At 45.1% G+C, this 21,878-nt stretch overlaps 1 protein-coding gene across 1 annotated transcript in view; it reads left to right on the top strand.

The window, feature by feature from the left end:
- The window catches only part of GCNA (germ cell nuclear acidic peptidase), a 122,788-nt gene that overhangs the window by 16,225 nt on the left and 84,685 nt on the right, over positions 1–21,878 (top strand). The window contains exons 3-5 of the mRNA XM_086918262.1: positions 14,407–14,458; positions 14,685–14,731; positions 19,539–19,599. Coding sequence (XP_086774388.1) covers positions 14,407–14,458; positions 14,685–14,731; positions 19,539–19,599 — 160 coding nt within the window. The remainder of the gene's footprint in view (positions 1–14,406; positions 14,459–14,684; positions 14,732–19,538; positions 19,600–21,878) is intronic.

Below are 21,878 nucleotides of genomic sequence, written 5' to 3'. Positions count from 1 at the left end.
ACCGCATATGTGCAGGACTGTATGGGTGGATGAGTGTATATGTGTGTGTTACTGAGTGAATGACTCTCACTAGTGTCTTTATCAGTAACTACATATGTTTTAATCTAGTATATGTGAATATTGATGTATATAAGTGAGTATATGTGAGAGTAAGAAATTGTAAGAGTTCCTGTTTAAATAAGTATGTGTTTCTATAAGTGATTGTTTAAGAGAGTAAGTATGTGTAAGTTTTCTTAGAAGTAAGGTGGTAGTGTGTGTTTAGCTGTATATGCAAATAAATGGATGTTCAATAGTTTACTTGCATGTGTGAGTGTGTGAGAGTAACTTTTGGATGACTGTTGGTGTGTAACAGGATGTATAGGTGTATCACTACATATGATGAGTGAGTATATGTATGAGTGACTATATAGAACTGTTGGTGAATGAGTGGATGTGTATATAGATGGTGGAATTATTGAATTGGTTGTTGTAACTGGTATGTGTATCTCCATTTTTTTGAAAATGTTAATTTCTATTTTTGAATGTGTTTCATGGGTTACATTACACTGAAAGGAGGTCTGTCACAAGGATGATGTCCTCAGTGATGTCATGAGTGATGTCACTGACCATGTCATGAGTGATGTAATATGTGACGTCATCAGCAGTGCATTGCACGCACAAGTTATAATGAGTCCATCTAACTATAACGTGGGAATTTCAATGGTTTTATGCGAGTAAAACTTCCAGCTAACTATAACTGGTGTGAAACCTATGGTTTTTTCAGTGAATTTAATAGGTTTTTTAAATGGTAATTCCTAACTAGAACTGGTGTGAAACCTATGTTTTTTTTTCACTGAATTTCATAGGGTTTTTTAATGCTAATTCCTAACTATAAGTCTCACTTTATAAGTAAGACTGTTAGCGCTCTAGTTGTTCTTTAGAACACTCTGGTACATTCTGTCATTGGGCTACCGTTGGGCTACATCTAGCTGATATTTGGGCTACATTTGCTTTTTTTGTCTCTGGTGGCCATCTTTGGGCTACATTTGGGCTACATTTGCGCTCTAACATATATATAGCCCAATGTAGCACAATATATATTTTTTTCAAAGTTAATTTTCGTAAAAACCACTTGAGAATAGCAAAGGCACATTGGGCTACCAATCCCTACAATTTTTCCCAATTTATTTATTTTTGTATTTTTTATTTTTTTTTTGCTATGGAGCGCTCCCGGTGCGCGCCCCGGGGTGCGCCCCGAGAGCGTTCTTTCATAAAGCGCCCCAGGGCGCGCTCCGGGGAGCGTCCCGTAAGCGCCAAAATCACGAACGAAAACATGATCGTGACGTATCGCGTAGCCGCATCTGCGTGATACGCACGGCGTAAGCGCACCCGGAAGCACTCGAGCGAATACGATCGCGCAACGTAGGCGTCCGACACGCTTATGATACGCGCCCCGGGGCGCGTAGCGTAAGCGCGTCGGGTCATGTGACCAGAAAATAACACACTTCATTGGTTCATAACCGTTTTGGTTTCATAATGATGAAGCCCCTGGTCATGTGACCTGAAAATAACACTTTTCATTGGTTCAATAATTTTTTCCCCTAAATTTTGAGAAACCCACCCATTTCTCTCACTATTGATTTGCACTTGGAGAGAGCAAGAGGTGTTTTGTGAATTATCTACTCATTAATTTCCTGATCTACAGCAATGGCTGCAAGGGAGTCATCCAGCAGTGATTCAGATGGTTTTGTGCAAGAGGACCCTCCTCACCAGAAAACAAAGAACCACTTCATCTGGAAATTTTATGACATCCCTGAAGGACAAAAAAAAGTTAATGCAAGTAAAGTAACTTGTAAAATATGTGGCAGTATTTTATCCAGAGGCAATCCTCTAAAAAAATATAGCTTTGGAAATGCCAATTTAATTAGGCATGTCAAAAGAAGACACCCAAAAAATTATTCCAGGGAGAGTGTCAGGGAGCTGGCAGAGAATGCACGAAGAGATGGCGGCAGCACCTCCACTGGTGGAGCAACACCTTTTGGTTCAACACGTGCAAGAATGGTCCCTAACGTACAGCCGGTCTTTGCAGGCATAACATTTTAATGCGTGGACTGTGACGAACTACTCTGTTATGGGGAGCAGAGCGTTGAACTCATTGCAATAAAGAGACAGGAACACCAATGCTCTCCCCGTCCCTAAATTTTCTCATTTTTTTGCTCCTGTTGAGCAGTTTTTGAATCCCTGTTTTTGTTTTTCCCCTGTAAAAAATCCCCCCAAAAAATAAAATCGTTTTAAAAAGTATAAAAAAAATATAAAACAAAAACCAAAAAAAGTTATTTTCAGAACTACCTCCAATTTATAAAAAAAAATGCTATTTTTTTAAAAAAGTTTCATTCTTTTTTTCTCCATGGTACGCTCCCCGGTGCGCGTACCGGGCTCTCCCCCAGCGCAAATAAAAAAATAAAAAAAAAATTTTATCGCCCCGTGGGGCCCTTTTATGACCCCCACAACAAACCTAGGGGGTCAGGGGGGTATACCCTGCCCCCTTTTGCTCATTTCCCCCTTTGATTTTTACCACCTCAATCCTACCGAGGTACAAGATGGCGGCCGCTGCGGACTGTTTCGAATGTTTACAGACACCCCAGAGCCAATCGGCTTTCCGTACGCAAGTTGTGTGGCGCGCTTTGAGCGCTCCCCGGTGCGTGTACCGGGGCGCGGCTCTAGATATATATATTTTTTTGAACCTAAATTACTCAAAATCCACTGGAGCACATATCTTGAGACATAGCAAAGGCACATCGGGCTACTAGTCCCTACAATTTTGCCAAGTTTGGTGTAAATCCATTCAGCCGTTCGGGCTAAAAGTGAAATCGACCGCCCTATGGAAATTAACATGGGGAAAACGTGTTTTGGGACCCCCCTTTTATCTCGGCCCCCGCTTGACAAATTCCCCCCAGACTTTCAGGGAAGGACCGGAGCGCCGCGAGGCAAATTTGAGGAAATTTTCAGGCAGATTCGTCAACCGGCGCCAAAGTTATTCCAAATAGAATTTTGAGATTTAACATTGAAAAAAATCCTAACTATAACTACCTACTGGCGACCGCCAGTAGGAGATATACATATATATATATATATATATATATATATATATATATATCTATATATATCTATATATATATATATATATATATATATATATCAAAATGAAACCCCTCATTTTGTTCCTTTTCAAATTAAATGTATTAAGTGTTACCACTTTATTCCAATCAAGATGACTTCTGGTGTGCCATACTTTTGTCATAAGTAAGACTGTTAGCGTTCTAGTTGTTCTTTAGAACACTCTGGGACATTCTGTCATTGGGCTACAGGGCTCGACAAATCCACTCGCCCGCTCGCATTTGCGAGGGAGAATGGATGAGGGCGAGCTATTTTTAGGTCCTACTCGCCCTTTCTGGCGAGTAGGAAGACAAACTAACTTTTGTCCTCCGTCTTGGAAAACGAAGGAAAAGTGACAATATAACAAGATTTAAAGGCATTTTTATTGCTCACAAAGGGGCTAAGCAATAAAGATGCCTTTAAATCTTGTTAACTTGTCACTTTTGCTCCGATTTCACAGACAGAGGTCAAGTAGGTTGCACTTGGGTCGAGGGGATTTTCCAAGTAACTAGACCTGCAGGACTAGTACATTTTTTCAGATTTGTCGAGCCCTGGGCTATAGTTGGGCTACATCTGGCTGATATTTGGGCTACATTTGTTTTTTTTGTCTCTGGTGGCCATCTTAGGGCTACATTGGGCTACATTTGGGCTCTAACATATATATAGCCCAATGTAGCCCAATATATATTTTTTCAAAGTTAATTTTCGAAAACCACTGGAGCACATATCTTGAGACATAGCAAAGGCACATCGGGCTACCAGTCCCTACAATTTCGCCAAGTTTGGTGGAAATCCATTCAGCCTTTCGGGCTAAAAGTGAGGTTGACCGCCCTATGGAAATTAACATGGGGAAAACACGTTTTGGGACCCCCCTTTTATCTCGGCCCCCGCTTCACGAATCCCCCCGAAACTTTCAGGGAAGGACCGGAGCTCCGCGAGGCAAATTTTTGGGAACTTTTCAGGCAGATTCGTCAACCGGCACCAAAGTTATTCACAATAGAATTTTGAGATTTTGCATTGCAAAAAATCCTAACTATAACTACCTACTGGCGACCGAACTTAACTTTCACACAGAAAGATGAATGCGGACCCAAGAGTTCTTCGTGTCGGGTATTTCTTTATTTTAGATCACCCTGCATTGCCGCCATGGCGCGTTTCAGCCCCACCTGGGCCTTGGTGTGTGTGTGTGTGTGTGTGTATATATATATGTGTGTGTGTGTGTGTGTGTGTGTGTGTATTACACAGTGCCAGTTGCCACTGTTAAGTTATGGTTTCAGAGTTTCCATAGGGAAAATATCTTTTTTGTTTTGTTAAGAACTTTGACGATGCAAAAAAAAAATCCCTAAACAGTTCATCGATTTTAGCTCCTTCATGAAATGTTTTGCAGTGATCCATCAACGGGTGCCACGATAAAGGGTGGGCGTCCCAAAACAACAATGTCCCTTGTTACTTCCCATAGGAAACTTTGCTCTCTGATACAGAAGAAACAGCTGGGCGTTAAAAGGGGTGCTCGGGTTGGGCATGAAAAGGTTAAAAAGTTAGGTATTTCTGGACTGATGGTCTCACTGTAGCACTGAAAATAAAAACAAACACAAAATGGACCATCTTATTAGCTGACAGAGCTTTTTCCTCCTCATGCCATTTCAGCACTGTGGTACAGATTGATCTGATTGGTTGGCCATAATGTGGAGAACATTTTTTGCCCACATTACAGGACTCGTGAAGTTTATCACTGTGTCCTCAAACTTTTTTAGCTGGGCAGGTTAGGGACCTTCAGGCTGATGTGGGGGTTGGGTGTGCTCAAGTTTGAATCTGATATAAAAATAACCCATGAATCGATGTACGCGCATCACCCGTGGCCACTTTTCTATCACCAGTCACATGATGGCATTACGTGCGGACTCGGTATATCTATCAAGTTACCCACATTTGTTGGATGTTACTCTCGATTAACTGGTATTATCCCGCCTAAGAAACAAAATGCCTCCAAGGGCTTTAATGTAGCTGCCCCGCTCTTCAAACCTTGAATACCCCCTAAAAAGAGTTTCTGTACTATTCACCTCTGCCACACAATAAAAGGAATACTGTAGTTCACCTTGGAGTTCACAACCTTATATAGGAAGTCTGTCTTTGACCTCGCTCCTCTATATGGTCACAGAACTCCTCGTTGCTGGCAGTATCCTTCTAATGTATGGTGGGGGGGTCTTTATCTATGGTGTGTAGGCAATCTTTACTTGCCTTTATACATATGTATTACCGTCACATTCTGGTTGTTGATAGTTGTGTCCTCTACTCTGACATGTTTGGTTGAATTTCTGTTGCTTTATCCTACCTCTTATCAAGATAGCAAAGCGCACTGAGTTTGTTGTATGAAAAGCAGGGGCTTGCCATGCTGGAATTTAAGTCTCTTGACTTTCAGAATGTAGATGTCCATTTAAACCGGGTGTAGAACTCGCTGAGCTATCGTACCCTGGTGATCTGTTTTGTGAAGTCAACTGATATTTTGGATCAGAGCAAGCAAAGTGTTTGACACAAGAAGAAGCGGCGCCCACAATTTTCTTGTGCAGGCATTTCATACGACTGTGAACTCTACAGGGCTCAACAAGGCACCAGCTTTGCCTTTCCGGACCAAGTGATTTGCTTTTTTCTCTGCAGCACGCAAACAAAGTTATTGGGAGCTACAGCCTGCTTCAACTTTAAAAGGCTGCAAGTTAAAGAGCTCACCTGAGGCCGTATTATACAATAAGGCACATTTTCCTTGTTCGCACTGGGCTCACCTTCTAAAAGGTGCGTTTGGTGCTAACAAAGACAGTGTGCCAGGTTAGGCTGAATGCACATTCCCCCCACCCCCGGGTAGCTGCAAACTCGTGCTGTCCCCAGGGCTTTGCACTTAAGTGAAATACGGAGCAGCTTTTAAGCAGCCTCCATGTTTTACTGTGCAGGCGGCAACCCGTCCGCACTTTTAAGAGCGGGAGAGAGATCTCCTTGCAGGCGGGTGCAGAGAGTGACTGCGCCCGCCTAAGAGCGGAGGTCTAGGGAGTCTGAGACCCACTCCACAGGGCTGCCATCAGGTGGTTCACTGATAGTGCACCCCCTGGCTGCTTTTTTTCCCTTTGCGCCTGAGTCGCTACTACTGTGCGGGCGCAGAGTCCAACAGATTCCTTCATTTGCATGGGGCTACATACCCATGGAAATGAGAACGCACTCTGGTAGCGATGGTGCTAAATGTGTGCCAGTGCTTAATTTCTTTAAAAAAAAAAGAGCAAAAAAATGCTAGGGCTCTTGCCAGGAGGCCGCTGCAGCTTGCATCATTTGTTGCTTCTGCCATGCTATCAATGATAGTAACAGTCAGGGGTGAGGAATTTAATAAAATATCTACATGTCCATGGGACAGGCTGCTTCATAAATGCACTTGTCTGTAAAAAAACAAAATTAATCCACTTGTCCCTTTGGTGCCGCGTAGTGAGGCGATAAATTATGACCACAATCTTATTATGTAAGAGCTCTGATAATAGCCTCTCTTATTATGAATGGGCTCATATTATAGAGCAGTTTGACTACTAACCATCGCCTTATTTTGCCACCTTTCTGCAGATCTACATGCTGGTTGGAGATAGCGGTAAGAAATAGTTCCAGGGTTGATATGCCTTTTTGAGTGTGTGCAAACCTACTAACTTGTATGTTTTAGAGGTTTTCACCAGCTCTTCTCTAATATTTGTCCATTCTAAGAAAGTTAGAAATGTACTCCTGACAAGGGCAAATGTAAAACTTCTTCCAGAGTTAGGAAAAAAAGTGGTTGGAGGGAAGGTCAACTTGTAACTGCTCGACAGATTTTCACACGAGCAATTCCACTCGTGCATATGTGCTTGTGCTAAACAGCAGTTCTCAAATGTTTTCTAGGAGTACCATTTCCTGGCCTACGAATGGAAATCTGCATTAATTTTATTTGACAGAGTTTTATATAGTGCGAACTTGACCTGAATCTGGTATCGGAGCGCTTTACATAGCACCAGTTGCATTACATGAAGACACATTCATTTTTTGTTACGGGGAGATTAAGTGATTTGCCCAGAATCAAAGGATGTCCAGCGTCCTTGCCGAGACTCGAACAAAGTCCCCCAGATTCACGGTCGACTGCCCTAGCCGTATAAGGACATATACCATGGGTGCACTTTGCTACTTTCTTTAAGAATTGGGTCCCTAATTAGGTCGTCATTAACCAAGACCTTTGGTTTTATTAAACTTGTTTAATGAATGACTTTACAGTGAGTGCCGTTATTTTGCTCTTTCACAATAAGCATATATCCGCACGCAAAATAGTTTTGCTCAGTGCTAGGGACTTCTGTGGCAATGTGTGCCTTTTGAGACCAAAATGTATGTTCGGTTTTTGCTAATGTTTGTTATAATAGTGAAGACATGACAGCTACCACAACAATAACGTTTTTAAAAACCATGTGAAAACAAGACACACATTGAAAATAAACTAAAATGCTGACCCCCAATGACTACCGTTTAGCTTTGCCAATGCTTGTTTATTTTCTTATTTCTCATAGTCTTATTGAAACTAGTTACACTGATTCCATTAGGAATATTCCTGGGAATTCTAGCATGCATCAGCATTTTACTAAATGATGCTTTAAAGAAATGGTACTTAAAATTTCTGAGTTGCCTATTTTTGTAAACCTTTTATTTAGAAAGGAAAGAATCGTCAGTCTTACTTTCCGGCTTCTGCATATATTTGCATCAAATAGGAGAGCATTCCGGAAGCATTATTCTTAGCCTTATATTGTTAAACATTGCAAATGTGTGCATAGTTTTTTTTTTTTACTGGAACCTTTGTCAGTAGTGCGGTCCAAGCTCACAACATTTCCTTTGAGCGCTCAACCTAATAATAAAGGTGTAAGAAGTGTGCCTGGTTTATGCTGTCCACTAGTTCTAGTGGGCACCTTGCACCTGTCCAAACAGCCCCTTAGAGGTGATAGGTTAACCCCTTCGACGCTCATGACGAGCTCAGCTCGTCGTGAGTTACGCCTGTCGTACGCTCATGACGAGCTGAGCTCGTCATGTAACGCAGGTTTTTTTAAAACACAGCGCACAGCGGGAAAACTGCTCGCACGAATGAGGTTAAAGACAACCTTTATTGAAAGCTGTCTTAATAGTAGCTATAGAGAACAGCCTTCAGGCTAAGTATTGAGGGAATGTAAAGCAGTTTGTTTTACCAGTCTATAATCTCATGAATGACCAAATGAAAGGAGAACCTCACCAGGTGTGTGTGTGTGTGTGTGTGTGTATGTATATATATGTGTATATATGTGTATATATATGTATATATGTATATATATGTATATATATGTGTATATATATATATATATATATATATATATGTATATGTATATGTATTCATTCTAAACACACCTTTCTAGTCTCTTTATGAGGCTAGAGGTTAAAACACATAAGTTACACTTAATATCACACAGTAAATTAGCACAATATACGTTGAGCCCTAGGGGCGTACCAAACCATATAGTTAGACAGTAGTATAAGAACCACAACTTGACTAGACACAAGGCCTAGAGCCTGTAGAACCGCTGGGTCCACCAGACACCACCCAAGGTAGTGACACAGGGGACCTATAGGGGACGCGTGCAGTGTGAGAACACAACCGCGATTCACCGTTTGCTTGTATGGGGAAAGCCACTGTTGGAAATTTAAAGATTAAGGACAATGAGAGAGGACTTTGAGCAACCCCTTTAGACTTGAGGGGTTCTCGGGCCAACACCCACGGAAGCACCAGGGTACTAGTTACCTCACCCAGGGAAGCCTGGTGCATAGGTGTCTTTTGGTGTTGGAAATCGTCGTCGTTTTCAATGGCAGTCTGCTTCAAAGTGCTGCTGCAGTTGAAGTGGGAAGTGTCTGGGGTGATCCAAGCCTGGATCGAAGATGTGGAGAACCTGAAAGCAGAGGGGACCTAGTCGGGGTCACTTGCCAGGGGCACGATAGTCGAATGCCCACCAATGTTGGGTGATTTCAGGTTGAAGAGGTGAATCTTGACTCTGCATCCACGAGGATCAGGAGGCGTCTACGACGACCAGGAGCTGGATTCAAACTATCCCACGAAGTATGTCTAGTGCTGCAGCGTTGGTGACCGGAATGGACCCAACAAGCCTTGGCAACAGCAACCCACGCAGAAAGTGAAGAAATGCTTCGGTTCGGACAAGCAAGGACCGAGGGACGTCTGGAGCAACCTGGAAAACCCACTGAAAGTTAAAGTTGCCTTCTCAGGGACCCAGCAGTCGACGGACCAGAGATTGTGAAGGTACCTGAAATGCTGAGAGCGGGCTCACGGAACACTTGTGGAGTGTAGGCCCACAATCTTCGGTGCAAAAGGTGCTCGGTCTGGGCTACAAGCAACCCAATGTACAGCCTCGAGAGTCGTCGGGAAGCTGATGCACTTGCAAATGTGCGCGATGTCCAGGGGTTCCGATTCCACGGTACCCACGAGGGATATTGGTCTCTGCTTTGCTGGGGACTCTGTTCAGCCTCTGGGAAGTCTGGAAATCCACGTCTGGTGTTGCAAAGTCTTCAGCGTCCGGCAGGAGCTTCGGAGATACAGACCGGTCAGATGCTTCTTTGGTGCCTCCCAAGCAGGGGAGTAACTCCTTTACTCTAAGGGAGATTCTTCAGTCATCTGACGTTGAACAGATCATCGAAGTTCCAGGATTCAGTTGCAGAGTTTCGTCCAGGGATTTCTAAAGTCCTGTAGTCTGGGGTTCCTTTCTTATACCGATGGAAGGGGTTGAACATAGTCTGGGGACCCACCTATGGGAGGGTTTGGAAAGAGGGGTGGCTACACCCATTTCCTTTGTCCAGTTTCGCACCAGCGATGAGGCTGGTAGCCCCCGCAACCAGTCTGAACTGGGCTATGCATAGGGACACCAAATGTGCACCCAGTGCAGTTTTCAAAGCACTGAGTGCACCCACCCAGCCCCAATACACTAAAGCCTGTCTGGGAGGTGGTTACACCTCCCTGTTACAGGAAACCTATTGTCCAGGCCTCCCCAGCCGGAGTTTCGTCCAGTAGCAGGAGACCAGACTTGTGGCTGCAGCATTCATTTTGTGATGCCAGGGCTCTTTAAACTTGGTACCAGGTATACCGGTGTGTACATGTGTCTGGGTAGGATTCCAAAGTGTTTGACACCAAACACAACATGTTTCTGTGCAGCCATTCCAAAGTTAGCATGTACCGCGAGGGTATAATGCACTTAAGAGTATAGGGTCTGGCTGCATCACAGAACAGCCACAGAGAATAGGTCCCGAAGGCTGCAGAGGGGCTCTGCTCATGCATGGGCACCCTCTCACACAAAACCCAGCACCCTGCCTTCAGGATTGATAAGGCCTTCCATAGGGGTGACTGATAGGTTTATATGTGTAGTGATTTAAGGTAGATAAAGGTAACCTATATCTCAGTAAGGGGTGCATGCACCACCTTATCCAGGCTGCAGTAGCAGTCCTGTGGTGTCATTTAGGAAGGCTTCACAGGGGTGGCGCAATACATGCTGCAGCCCCTGGTAGGCCTCTGGGGTACATATGCCCTTAGTACCTGGTGTACCATATACAAGGGTAGCCCAGTAACCAAACTGGAGTGCACCTAAAGTACATGGAATCAATTTAGTGAGGAAGCAGCTGGGCTGGGGTCCTGGATAGCAGGGCCCCAGCCAGACTAAAGTCGAAAAACGGTGAAACCTCAGCAAAATTTTTGGGTGACTATAAGCAGATCCTACTCTCCTACCAAAGGGTTTGTATTCCTTTGTGTTAGGCCTGGAAATTGTGCTCTGGGCTTGGTGCTGCAACATGCAGCAGCATCTAATGCATGGAACAGAAAACAAAGGTAGTGTCAAGTATAGCTTTTTCTGACAGTATATGCAAACCAGTATAACTTGAGGTTATCTAAAGGCACTGTTAAGCTATCTGATGACACCATATTTGGAGTGCATCTAGGAGTAATAGAAGGTCAGATCCTGTAGCCCCTTGTAAAGTGACAAAGTAATGTTTTGAGTGCAAAGTATTGTGTAACCTAGCTTTGGTTAGCTGTGTTTCCATCATGTTTGTGGTTTTTCTGGGGATACCTATAGGAGGAAGATGTTAATACAACATAGAGAAGAAGGGCAGACCTCTGTGGCATTTTTTTTCTCCAAGAAGATATGTGCTCTTCTGACTGGAACCACCCTTCCGGCAACCACCTGCATCGCTGTTCTCATCCCTGAAGACACCAGTCAGTCCTCTTGCACTGGGAAGAACTGCACCTGAGTGAAACTGCCCTTGTGAATTACTTTGGAATAAGATCCGTTGTTGGACTGTTTTCACAGCGTGCTGGTGTAGACTACCAATTGATGTATAACGAAACAGACTGAGGGCTGAGGCAAACACAGAGACCGCACCTGTCCACAAAAGTCTTGGCAAGTAATATTGGTGCAGAAAAACCAGGGAGTGCGCCCCTCTCCACTCCCTATTTGGAAGACACAAAATTACAACAGCATAAAGAATAGGAATTCCGCACACAGAAATTATAAATATATCCAGAATCAGTTGAACAAAAAATGTTATTGATATGAGGACATTTTCAAGTCCATATAGTCCTGTTTTCTTTTTTGAAAATTATTCTTTATTGGAAAAGCTGAATACATCGGGTTGATAAAATCCAAGATTCACAATTCATTAGCCGGCGTGTTTCGTCCCAATAGGGACTTCTTCAAGGCTCTAATATCAGTTCACAATAAAAAATGTGTGTCTACAAATAGTTCTTGTGACATGTAGGTAACATATCTGTATAGTCACCAATAACGTGGCACGGTAGCCGGTAACTATCGTCTCAGCATCTGCTTCGTGTGACTGCGCCTTAATGAAACCCAATGCTATCTGAGAACGCAAAGCCAAACTCTACGTTGCCGAACGCCGAATGACCCCACTCTGTAACTTGTTTAGGTTGAAGGAAAGCACCGAAGTCGCTCTCTTGTCTGATCTTTGCCCATCATTAAGTTTTTGGGAAAGTCAAAGAAGAAACGTAAAAAACCTAAGTGGAACTCCACTCCTTCCTTCCACTCTTGAGCTCCAGAGAAGGCATTCGATGGTGTAATAGTGCTTCTCGGTCTCGCCTCTGAAGCCGATCCCCTTTGGAACTAGTTTCAACTATTGTTCCAAGCCAACCTGAATTTCCAAGTACATCAGGGATTCTGCAGCAAATCCAACAGTTTTGTGAAGCCATTCTGCTTCTGTTTGGCTCATGATCTGCTCTCTGGTGCGCCTCGGTGCCAGTTGGACCCACATGGGCTATACCATGGTGCTTATGCGGACTTGGATCCTGGAGCCACAACCCACACCAGATCATATAGAATCACAGCTGCTGGTGAATGACTCGCGCAGCCAATTGTGCTCTCCGACCAGGAGTTGGTGCTGCTTCAACCTTAACCTAGGCCGCACCCTGGCCTAACTGCCCGCATCCTTTTGGATTCACATACCCCGCACTTGCCTCCCGTAACAGCCTTACACACTAAATGCCTTATTTGGAATTGATTCTGATAGCTATCCCTATGATCTGTGAGATGAAATTGCCAACCTTTTACAGATAACTGATGTGAGGAACTCCAGGATCCCAGTAGGCTGGGCCATTGCAGCCAGAACTGCCGGCCCGATCCTCAGCCAAGTATAGCTTGATTCCAGTGACCCTATGCAGGGGATCCGTATCTGGGCATACTCATCCCACCAATAGCGGCACTAAATTTAGCAAAACAAGATCAATTGAATGCTTGAATTAATCTCAGCCACTAGTAACTACTCGGGCTGCATTCCAATCCTCATTATTTTGCCCACCGTGCCACCTCTGTTTAGGCGCAGACATCTCGCACTGTACGTGGTATACCACTAGGTGGTTCTACCAGGCCCAGAGTTCATTGGTACCCCAAAAGTGTACAGGGCTCAATGTATAACCCATAGTGCTCTATTTGTGGTAGTGTGGGCGAGCAGCCTTAGGTCTACACATAGTAGTGTAAGACATTTATTGCACAACCTTGATCAATAATGAACACAACACTCAAAAAGGAGATCTTGACCCATTTTTACAAAAATAAGCTTTGTTTGTATTTTATTTTAAGACCAAGATCTTCACAATAAGGTACGTATGTTTTTAACTAAAAATACTATTCCTTTTAAAAAGTAGACGCTAGACACTTTCTGAGTAGTCCAATGTTATCCTATTGGGAAAACAATAATGCGGTTTAACAGGTAAGTACAACACTTACAATTTCTGTCTTCGGGCCAAAAGTTCAACAAGGGGCAAGGGACAGGTGAGTACCAAAACTGCGGCACAGGGGTGGCTGGATGCAGAGCTCAAAATCTGAGTTTGGTCCAATGCTTTTCAATGGAGACTGGGGGTGCTTGGAGCCACACTGCTTGTAGGTAGATACACAAGTTGCAGGGGCCAAGCTTTGGGGGTAGGCACCAGCACGGGTGGGGGGGGACACAAAGCAGCACCAAACATACACCACCAGCAGAACCTGGACGTCCTGCTGCCTGGTGCAATTTCCGCGTGGGGAGTCCAATGCATTTTAATGAGGATTCTTCATTTTGGAAACAGACTGCAGGCCTCGCAACGTGGGTTACAAGAAGGAAGACCATCAACAGCAGAGGTAAGTAGAAATGTAGGGGCACCGTCGGTTCAGCTCAGCATGGACCAAGGGCTTCGGGTGCAGGAGGTGCCTTTTGGCACCTGAGTCTTCTTACCGGAGCTGGTCGCGGTCAGGGAGGCCTCTAGGTTCACACTGCATGCACCATTGTGGAGGCCAGGAGAGGTCAGCCAAATGGATCCCTAGTCTTTAGAAAGGGGCTTGGGACAACTGAACAGTGCCTCACTCCCCGCCTTATTGTGGCCAAATATAAATATGCCAATGCTGTTTCGACCCATTTGTCGTTTATGGATCTATTGAGCGCCTTTGATTGCGTATGCAGATCCAAGTTGTGGTCCATCTTAAAGGCTCTTGTATTACGACCGCATAGCATCTGTAGGAGTTGGCAATGCTGGTGAGTGCACCCAACCCTTTAAAGTTGAACGCGGGGTGCTTTCTGACCCAGGTCCTTTTTTGCATCAAGTGTTATTCCTTGTACTGTTACAATCATTGTTGTCCCATACCTTCACTGACTAAGCCTTACGCTAGAGCCCCCTGTGACTCTGGGTGAAGTTTGCTGCTTGCATTGTGACGCTCGTTTTTTTAATTTCAGGTGGAAGGCGAAGGGGGAAAGGCAAAAGTTGCTCAGAGAAGAAGCATGAGAGGTGAGTCTTCAGGGACGGTGGTCAATCTTTCTTTTCTTTCAACTCTGAGCTCTGCTAACCCTGACTGCATCCATTCCCTTCCACATAATGTACAGTTCTGTTCAGTGTGGAGGCTTCAGCCTTGGCCCTGTGGTGCTTTGTCTGATGCGGTTGTTAGTGTTATGGCCTTTTGGGAGCAGTGGATGTGTGGCCTGTTTAATTAGTCTTCTTTTCTTCCCTTCCTCAGGGCTCCTGTTGTCATCTCTGATTCAAGTGACGATGAGTTTGAAACGTGTAAGTAATCAAATTGCCAGAAAGTTCTGAAGTGCAGGTTGAAGCACACGTCACAATTTGTGATTTTGTTGGGAATGTGTTGTCTGTTTCTTGTCATTTTTGGTACTGTTCCTGTTTTTGTCTAGGATTTGTGATTGGTGGGGCTGTGTGGAGTGCTGTGGTTATGGGGCTTGGCCTTTTCCTTTTGGGATGACATCATCTGTGTATCTAACCTTTGGTTTGTCCAGGCAGATGTTCTCCAGGCATGCTGCGGTGGTTTGACTGGATGGAATGGTGGCCATTTCTCTAAATTATGATGACTCGAGTGGTTTGGCTGAACTTGTTCTTTCTCAAGTGATACAACGGGAGGTTTTTGGTGTCTGGAAACCTGTTTTCACTTTAGTGCGGGTGCTTTGTGATATGTTCTGGGTCTTAGGGGCTGCTTTTGAAACGCTTTGACGATGGATGGATGGATGTTAACCTGGGATATTGGGCATTCAGAGGCTGGCTTTGTATTCTCATATATGATGTTCCTTTGAGAGAGGTGTTGATGCTGAAGGGGCACTTGCTTTTGCACATCACTTGATTGAATGGATCTACTGTGGTGCAAATGTGATTGATGAGACCACCCATACTCTCTTTTCCGATTGTGGCATGCGTGCCGTGACTTTGGGAAACATGGTTGCCACACTGTGCCAGGCTTGTCTTGCGGGGCGGTGCTGTGCATTGTAATTATGGGATATCGAGACTTATGCAGACATTCTTATTTAATTTATTTATAGTTTTATGTAGCGCGGACGTGACCCTTGGGTATTGGAGCGCTTTACAGTTACCTGAGGTAGGATTGGGATACAGTTAGTATAGCATAACGTTTCACATGGACATGAGGTAGGTTTGAGATACATCTTGTATAGCAGCAAACTATCTTTACTCTTCAAGAAAGGTTAACAAAACAAGGGAAAAAGCAACAAGACTTTGTGAAAAGTCTGGTCCGACAGTAGGACGCAAGGGGAAATCCCTGTCCGTGGATCTGCCTGGCGTGTGTTTGCTGTGGGCTCTGATGGCATTATTGAGTCCCGCTTTCTCACCCTTGAGAGTGATGCCAGAGTCTGCTGGTTCCCAGTGTGGGGTCAGGGTGGGGGGGGGATGGCCTTCCCAGATACTGGGACCTTCATGCACTTGGTGTTCTAATCTCTGAGGTCCTGTGTTGCTCGTTAATGTCTCTTGGTTGTCTTTCAAGGTGTTTGGTCTGGGAGAGTCAGTCTGTGCCTCAATTGTCTTTCACTCCTCTACCTCTTCTTGTTTAACTTGAACCATGGGTTCCATCTAGTGCTCAGTGGTAGTTCAGGGCTGGGAATTCTGACCGCTCAGTATCTACTCTTTAAGATACTCCGGTTTGCTCGAAGCTAAACGCGGGAATAGCCACAGCGCAGTGAACTTTCCCAGCAGATTCAAGTTCCACCGTGTTTGGGTGCTTTCAATGAGTCTCTTTAGCATCACTATGCATTTTATGTAGGTCACACTGTGGCTTTGAGAGGCTCTGGACAGGTGGATGAGATGAAGGCGGTTTGAGACTCTTTTTACTAGAGCCAGACGGGGGAGTGGTGCGGCTAGAGGCAGGCGGGGGAGTGGTGCGGCTAGAGGCAGGCGGGGGAGTGGTGCGGCTAGAGGCAGGCGGGGGAGTGGTGCGGCTAGAGGCAGGCGGGGGAGTGGTGCGGCTAGAGGCAGGCGGGGGAGTGGTGCGGCTAGAGGCAGGCGGGGGAGTGGTGCGGCTAGAGGCAGGCGGGGGAGTGGTGCGGCTAGAGGCAGGCGGGGGAGTGGTGCGGCTAGAGGCAGGCGGGGGAGTGGTGCGGCTAGAGGCAGGCGGGGGAGTGGTGCGGCTAGAGGCAGGCGGGGGAGTGGTGCGGCTAGAGGCAGGCGGGGGAGTGGTGCGGCTAGAGGCAGGCGGGGGAGTGGTGCGGCTAGAGGCAGGCGGGGGAGTGGTGCGGCTAGAGGCAGGCGGGGGAGTGGTGCGGCTAGAGGCACGCGGGGGAGTGGTGCGGCTAGAGGCAGGCGGGGGAGTGGTGCGGCTAGAGGCAGGCGGGGGAGTGGTGCGGCTAGAGGCCGGCGGGGGAGTGGTGCGGCTAGAGGCCGGCGGGGGAGTGGTGCGGCTAGAGGCCGGCGGGGGAGGGGTGCGGCTAGGGGCCAGACGGGGGAGTGGTGCGACTAAAGGCTAGAGCCAGACTCTTGGGGGGGGGGGGGGGGCGCGACAGAGAGCCAGACCAGGGGGGTAAAACGAGAGCCAGATAGGGGAGTACGACGTGAGCCAGGCCAGATGGGGGAACGCGCTGAGAGCTAGATGAGGGAGTGCACCTCCGAAAGTAAATGCCATCAGAGTAGACTCTTCTTGCACATCCTGCTGTGCTACCCTGCCGGCTCCTAGTTATAGTCATGGTGTGTTCACTCCTGCAGCAGACCGCTCCACTCAACCTCTTTGTGAATGTCAACCTCTGTCTTGGATCCTAGGCGCGAGAGAACGTGGCTTGCTTCAGATTTAACGATTTTTACACCGTGAATGATTTCAGTTGCTTAAGATCTCAGAATCCTCTCTTTCCTTGCTCATCCCAGCCTCTTCAATGTTGTACGTGTCCAAGCTGTAGCTGCGTGTGCTTTATGCACCCTTGGTGGTCTCCAGGTCTCTTTGGGAAAATTTGTTGTAAATGGCTCGAGTTCAATTCTTTCCTTTTGCCTTCTGGCAAACCTCTACAATGGGCCTGTCTTCTCCAAAAGCATGTACTCGCCCAGTATTAGAACTCCTGACTTTAACGTTGCGCTGTCCGAAGAGGTATCTTTTCGAATACATTCCCCTAATCTCTTCACTCTCCTGGCCCGTGCCACAAGGCTGACCTCTCAGTTCAAGAAACCCCTGTAGGCGGATCTTTCAACCAATACATGGTCGAGCCGGGTCTGTATCTGTCTTTATATCCTGCAAGTCTGGCGCACGACCGCCCAATTCTCGCCGTCTGTCTTGCATAGGAAACGCTCTGTCACTTGTTGAGGTGATGGAAACACTGACCTATCCTTTGACTTTGCATCTGTCACCCGGCTGTTTCTACTTTGGTGCCATTCGAAGGGTTGCTAGACTTTAAGTGCAGTTGACACTGCCCTGATGTCTTGAAGGTGACAATTGCCTCCTGAGGCTATTCGGACATTGGACAGAATGGCTCTGTGCCGTCTGTCTGAGTCTTAAGCAAGCATTCAGACAGCCGCAGTGTTATAGGAGACCCTCACTTGAGCTTCACTACAATTGCACCGCTTTCTCATCCGCTCTCTGCTCCCTCCCTTTCTCACACTCAAACCCCATTTGTGTAGCAAGAATATACTTTATTATATAATATGAGGGCTTGAGTTGCTCACTCCTTTGGAATGTTTAGCGTTGAATTTTAATCTGAAAGGTCGTTTAATTCCCTGAGATAGTGTTCTACATTTTCTTGACATTAAACAGGTCCCTTGACTTGTGTTTTATTCACCTTGATTGTTTAAATACCGTTCATATAGTTGTACCGGAAGGACCCATTGTTCCCCATTTTAAAAGTTTACATTTTATTAGACATTTTTGTGATGCAGAAAATACAGCAATAAAAACCCAAATTAGAAAGCGCAAAATAGCACAGGCAAGAAGCAAAGGCAGTGCAGGGATTATCATGGAGTCCCATGAAAGAGACCATTTGTAAGCCCCATACCCGACGGAGTGAGGACAGCACATTGGGGCAGCGAGACCGGACGCCGACATGCGCGGTTGCTACAGCTGCCATATTGGCTAACCTGGTCAGAAGAGGTCTTCTTCTCATGGAAAGAGGAGAAGAGAGAGTGATGGTGACGTAGGAAGAGGGAGGGGATATCCAAAGTATCTAGTTGATGGACGGGGTGCAGTTAGCTGGCATTTCGGGTGTCGGTGCCCTTATCCGAGCGAGCAGAGCACTGTAAGCATCTAAGAGTAGCCAATGCAGTCTAGATTTATTGTGGTTGAAGCTTTGATTGAGGATGGTGTTGTCCGCCCTCCTGAGGAAGAAAACCCAGGTCCACCAAGAATGGGAAGAAATGGATTTGAAGCCCCCATTTTCTTAGAAATCTGGGACAATCCAGTGCAAAGAAGAAAACCCGTTCTCTTGACCCAGTCTGGCATCTCTAACAATCACCAAGAAAGGGTGTTCCCGAGTTTTCCTTTGCGCTGTGCTTGGGTTTTGAGTAATTGTGATCTCATTCACTGACGCGATCCTTTAGAGAGCGGGGAAGTACAGCTGACCCCACCTGGGTTTCCTGTGGGACACTTTATTTACAGTTACTACCAAAGTATTCCTTGGAAGTTATTAATTTACTACATCTGGCTGTTCCCAAAATCACGTCTCAAGTACTATGGAGACCACAGGACAGGCCAGTTGGTCTTCACAGCCACAAAACCATACCTCATGCTCAGTACACGTCCGCCTTTGCTCTATCGCTTCATCAAGTGTCGTGCTAGAGTCCAAACCTCACACATGACAGCAAAGCGCACAACTCATAGCTGACACTTCGGCTAGCCTCTTCCTGCAGCTGGTTACTCCAAAGGGGGTGGTTCTTTAATGAACCTAAGAGTGTTTTGGGGCCTTGCAAAGGGATGGGAAAGTAATCTTGAAAGGATCCAATACAGTTTAATTAAACAAAAATCATTTCTCTGAGGATCCTGTGTGGACTGGTATGTTGTGTAACTGCTGTAGCTGGAAGTCTCCTGCTGCGTAATGTGTTGAATGTACCCAGTGATGCGCTTGGCTTTATCCACACCGCTTATGGAGTTTCCTTTCTCTTGTAGTTTTGATGCAGTTGAAGACCCCGAAGTCCGGCTGTCCAGAGCCGAAGCATTTGATGGATGAGTGAGTACTCCAGCTCTTGTATCTGTACAGTGGTGCCTGGTAGAGGCATGGTGGGCTGGGGCAGGAAGCGTGCTGATCCGGGTGAGCTGGCGGTGGAACCATGTGGGCTGGAGACCTGAGCAGGAGTGACTCTAAAGAGTAGTGCCTTCTCCCAAAGTTGCTCCTCCTCAGAGGTGCACGTTTTAATTTAATACCTTGGGAAATGAAATGACCTTTGCCCCCCTCCTCTGACCTTCAAGAGTGCAGGAGCACAATGCAGCAGGAAGGGAGGACCTCTTTATAGAGTGTAATGTTAATACAAATGAAGCCAGTCCTAAAAAAGATGGGGGGGGGGGAGAGGGAGGAGTGGCTTTAACGACGTTACATATAGTGGTGTTGCGTCCCTTCAATATCCCTCCTGGGATAGGAAACTTACCTAGTTTACAGTCAAAGTGTTGCATTACTTGGCTTCTAGCCAAGACTACGGCCCTACTATGGTGACTCTGAAACATGTAGTGAGTGCACAATTGGTCAAAATACTAATTTTGCGAAGGAGGGCCCTCAGGCTGCAGCCCAGATACCACTATTTGATGTAAATGGGGTATTTTCCAGACAACCAACAATCCTGTAAAACTAATGGGAATAAATAGCAGGTTCCAAACCTCTTTTCACCCTCCATAGACACTTCAGGATATACTTTAGGAATACTGTAAATTACTCTATTTTAATATCAAACTTTCTAGTTCAAGGTGAATGTATAGTTTTAATTATTAAAACAAAATGTAGTAGCAGCAATTGTAATCAACAAACAGAATAACAAAAAGAAATGCAACATGATTGAGGGTTTTACTACTTAGCTAACCCCCCCTCCTTCGCCCTTCCTTGTCTTCGGCTAAACTATTTCTAGCACATAAACAAGCCTGTGAACTTTTCTTGCATTTGCCCTCCTATCGTAACAGAATAAACAGGGTATTTTCAGAAGCAATTGCAGATAATGGTTGAGGCAACACCAAGGCCTCATCAGACTAGATGTTCAACGTAAAAGGCATTCTCTAACATGCACTGTTCTAGAAAAGAACATGGATGTATACGCATGAAAGAAATAGAGTTTACATCGGGAACTTCCCACGGTCTTTGCTCTGTATTCGAATTCAAGGGAGCCTGTAGTTGAACTCACAGTAGTTTTATAGCTCACCTTTGAAAGATAATCCATGCATTTATCAACCTTAATCATTTTCTTATAATCACTCAAATATAATTCTTTAAAATACACGTATATTCAGCACCAATGAAGCTGGTATTATGTTAAAGGCAGTTATTTATGAATCATGATGCGTACACAGGTGGCATGAGTGAGCTTTGTGGTATGAGGTGGATGCCTCACGGCACGCGCTCTTCACAAAAACAACAAATGAATGCCGCCACACACATGTGGAAGGAACAATTCTAAAGTCATGTTTACTTACATTTTTTTAAAAAACACCTATTTCTTGGTAACTGCATTTTTTAAGTGGTTTTGCAGTGTAAATACAATGTGCTGGTTCTATTTGTAGAAACGGAGTTACATGGCCAACCCGGGGTCAGTTACTGAAAGTAGTACACAGTAGCTTTTATTTTTTATTTTATTTGTAGGTCTATACAAAAAGACGTCTAGCTTACATCGAGTACCCCAGGAGACCAAACATAAACAATACAAAAGGCAGAAAAAAAAGAGAAATTGCAAGTAAATAGTCATGGTGTAGAAAACCAGCAAGAATCAGACTTTAATCATGTACAAAGTAAATAAAGAATTGAAAAAATTCAGAAATTCAATGCTTAGAAATGTATTAGCAAATTCGATAACAATGGGTAGTTTTACCCAGAGCCTCACCTATTAAAGACGAATTCACCATATTAACACTTTGACTTGACACTCAGCGTACTCAATAGATTTATTTGATGTCTTTTTTTTGTTATAGACTTACAAATAACCTATAAATGACTTTTAATTCCTGTAAATTATCTCCTTGTTGGCCATTTATAAATTTATATTGACACCCGAGCTCATGGAGTTATTGGATTGCCCTTCCTCTCTTTACTATAAGGCTGTATTGGTAGATCAGTGGTCTGCAGGAGTGTAGGAAGCTGGCTTTCTATGTAATATACCCAAACGAGGCACACTATGCAGAAAGTCCAGGTGACCCATATTGGCTTACGGGGCTTGCTTTAACAATCCCATGGCGCTCTATTTGTGGTAGTGTGGTTGAACATTTTAGGTTTATCAGAGGGGAGCGTTGATCATTTTAACAAATTCAGTACCA

The sequence above is a fragment of the Lissotriton vulgaris genome, chromosome 4_1, assembly GCF_964263255.1.
Source record: "Lissotriton vulgaris chromosome 4_1, aLisVul1.2, whole genome shotgun sequence".
In the NCBI taxonomy this organism is placed as follows: Eukaryota; Metazoa; Chordata; class Amphibia; order Caudata; family Salamandridae; genus Lissotriton; species Lissotriton vulgaris.
This window is presented reverse-complemented; position numbering and strand designations above follow the sequence as displayed.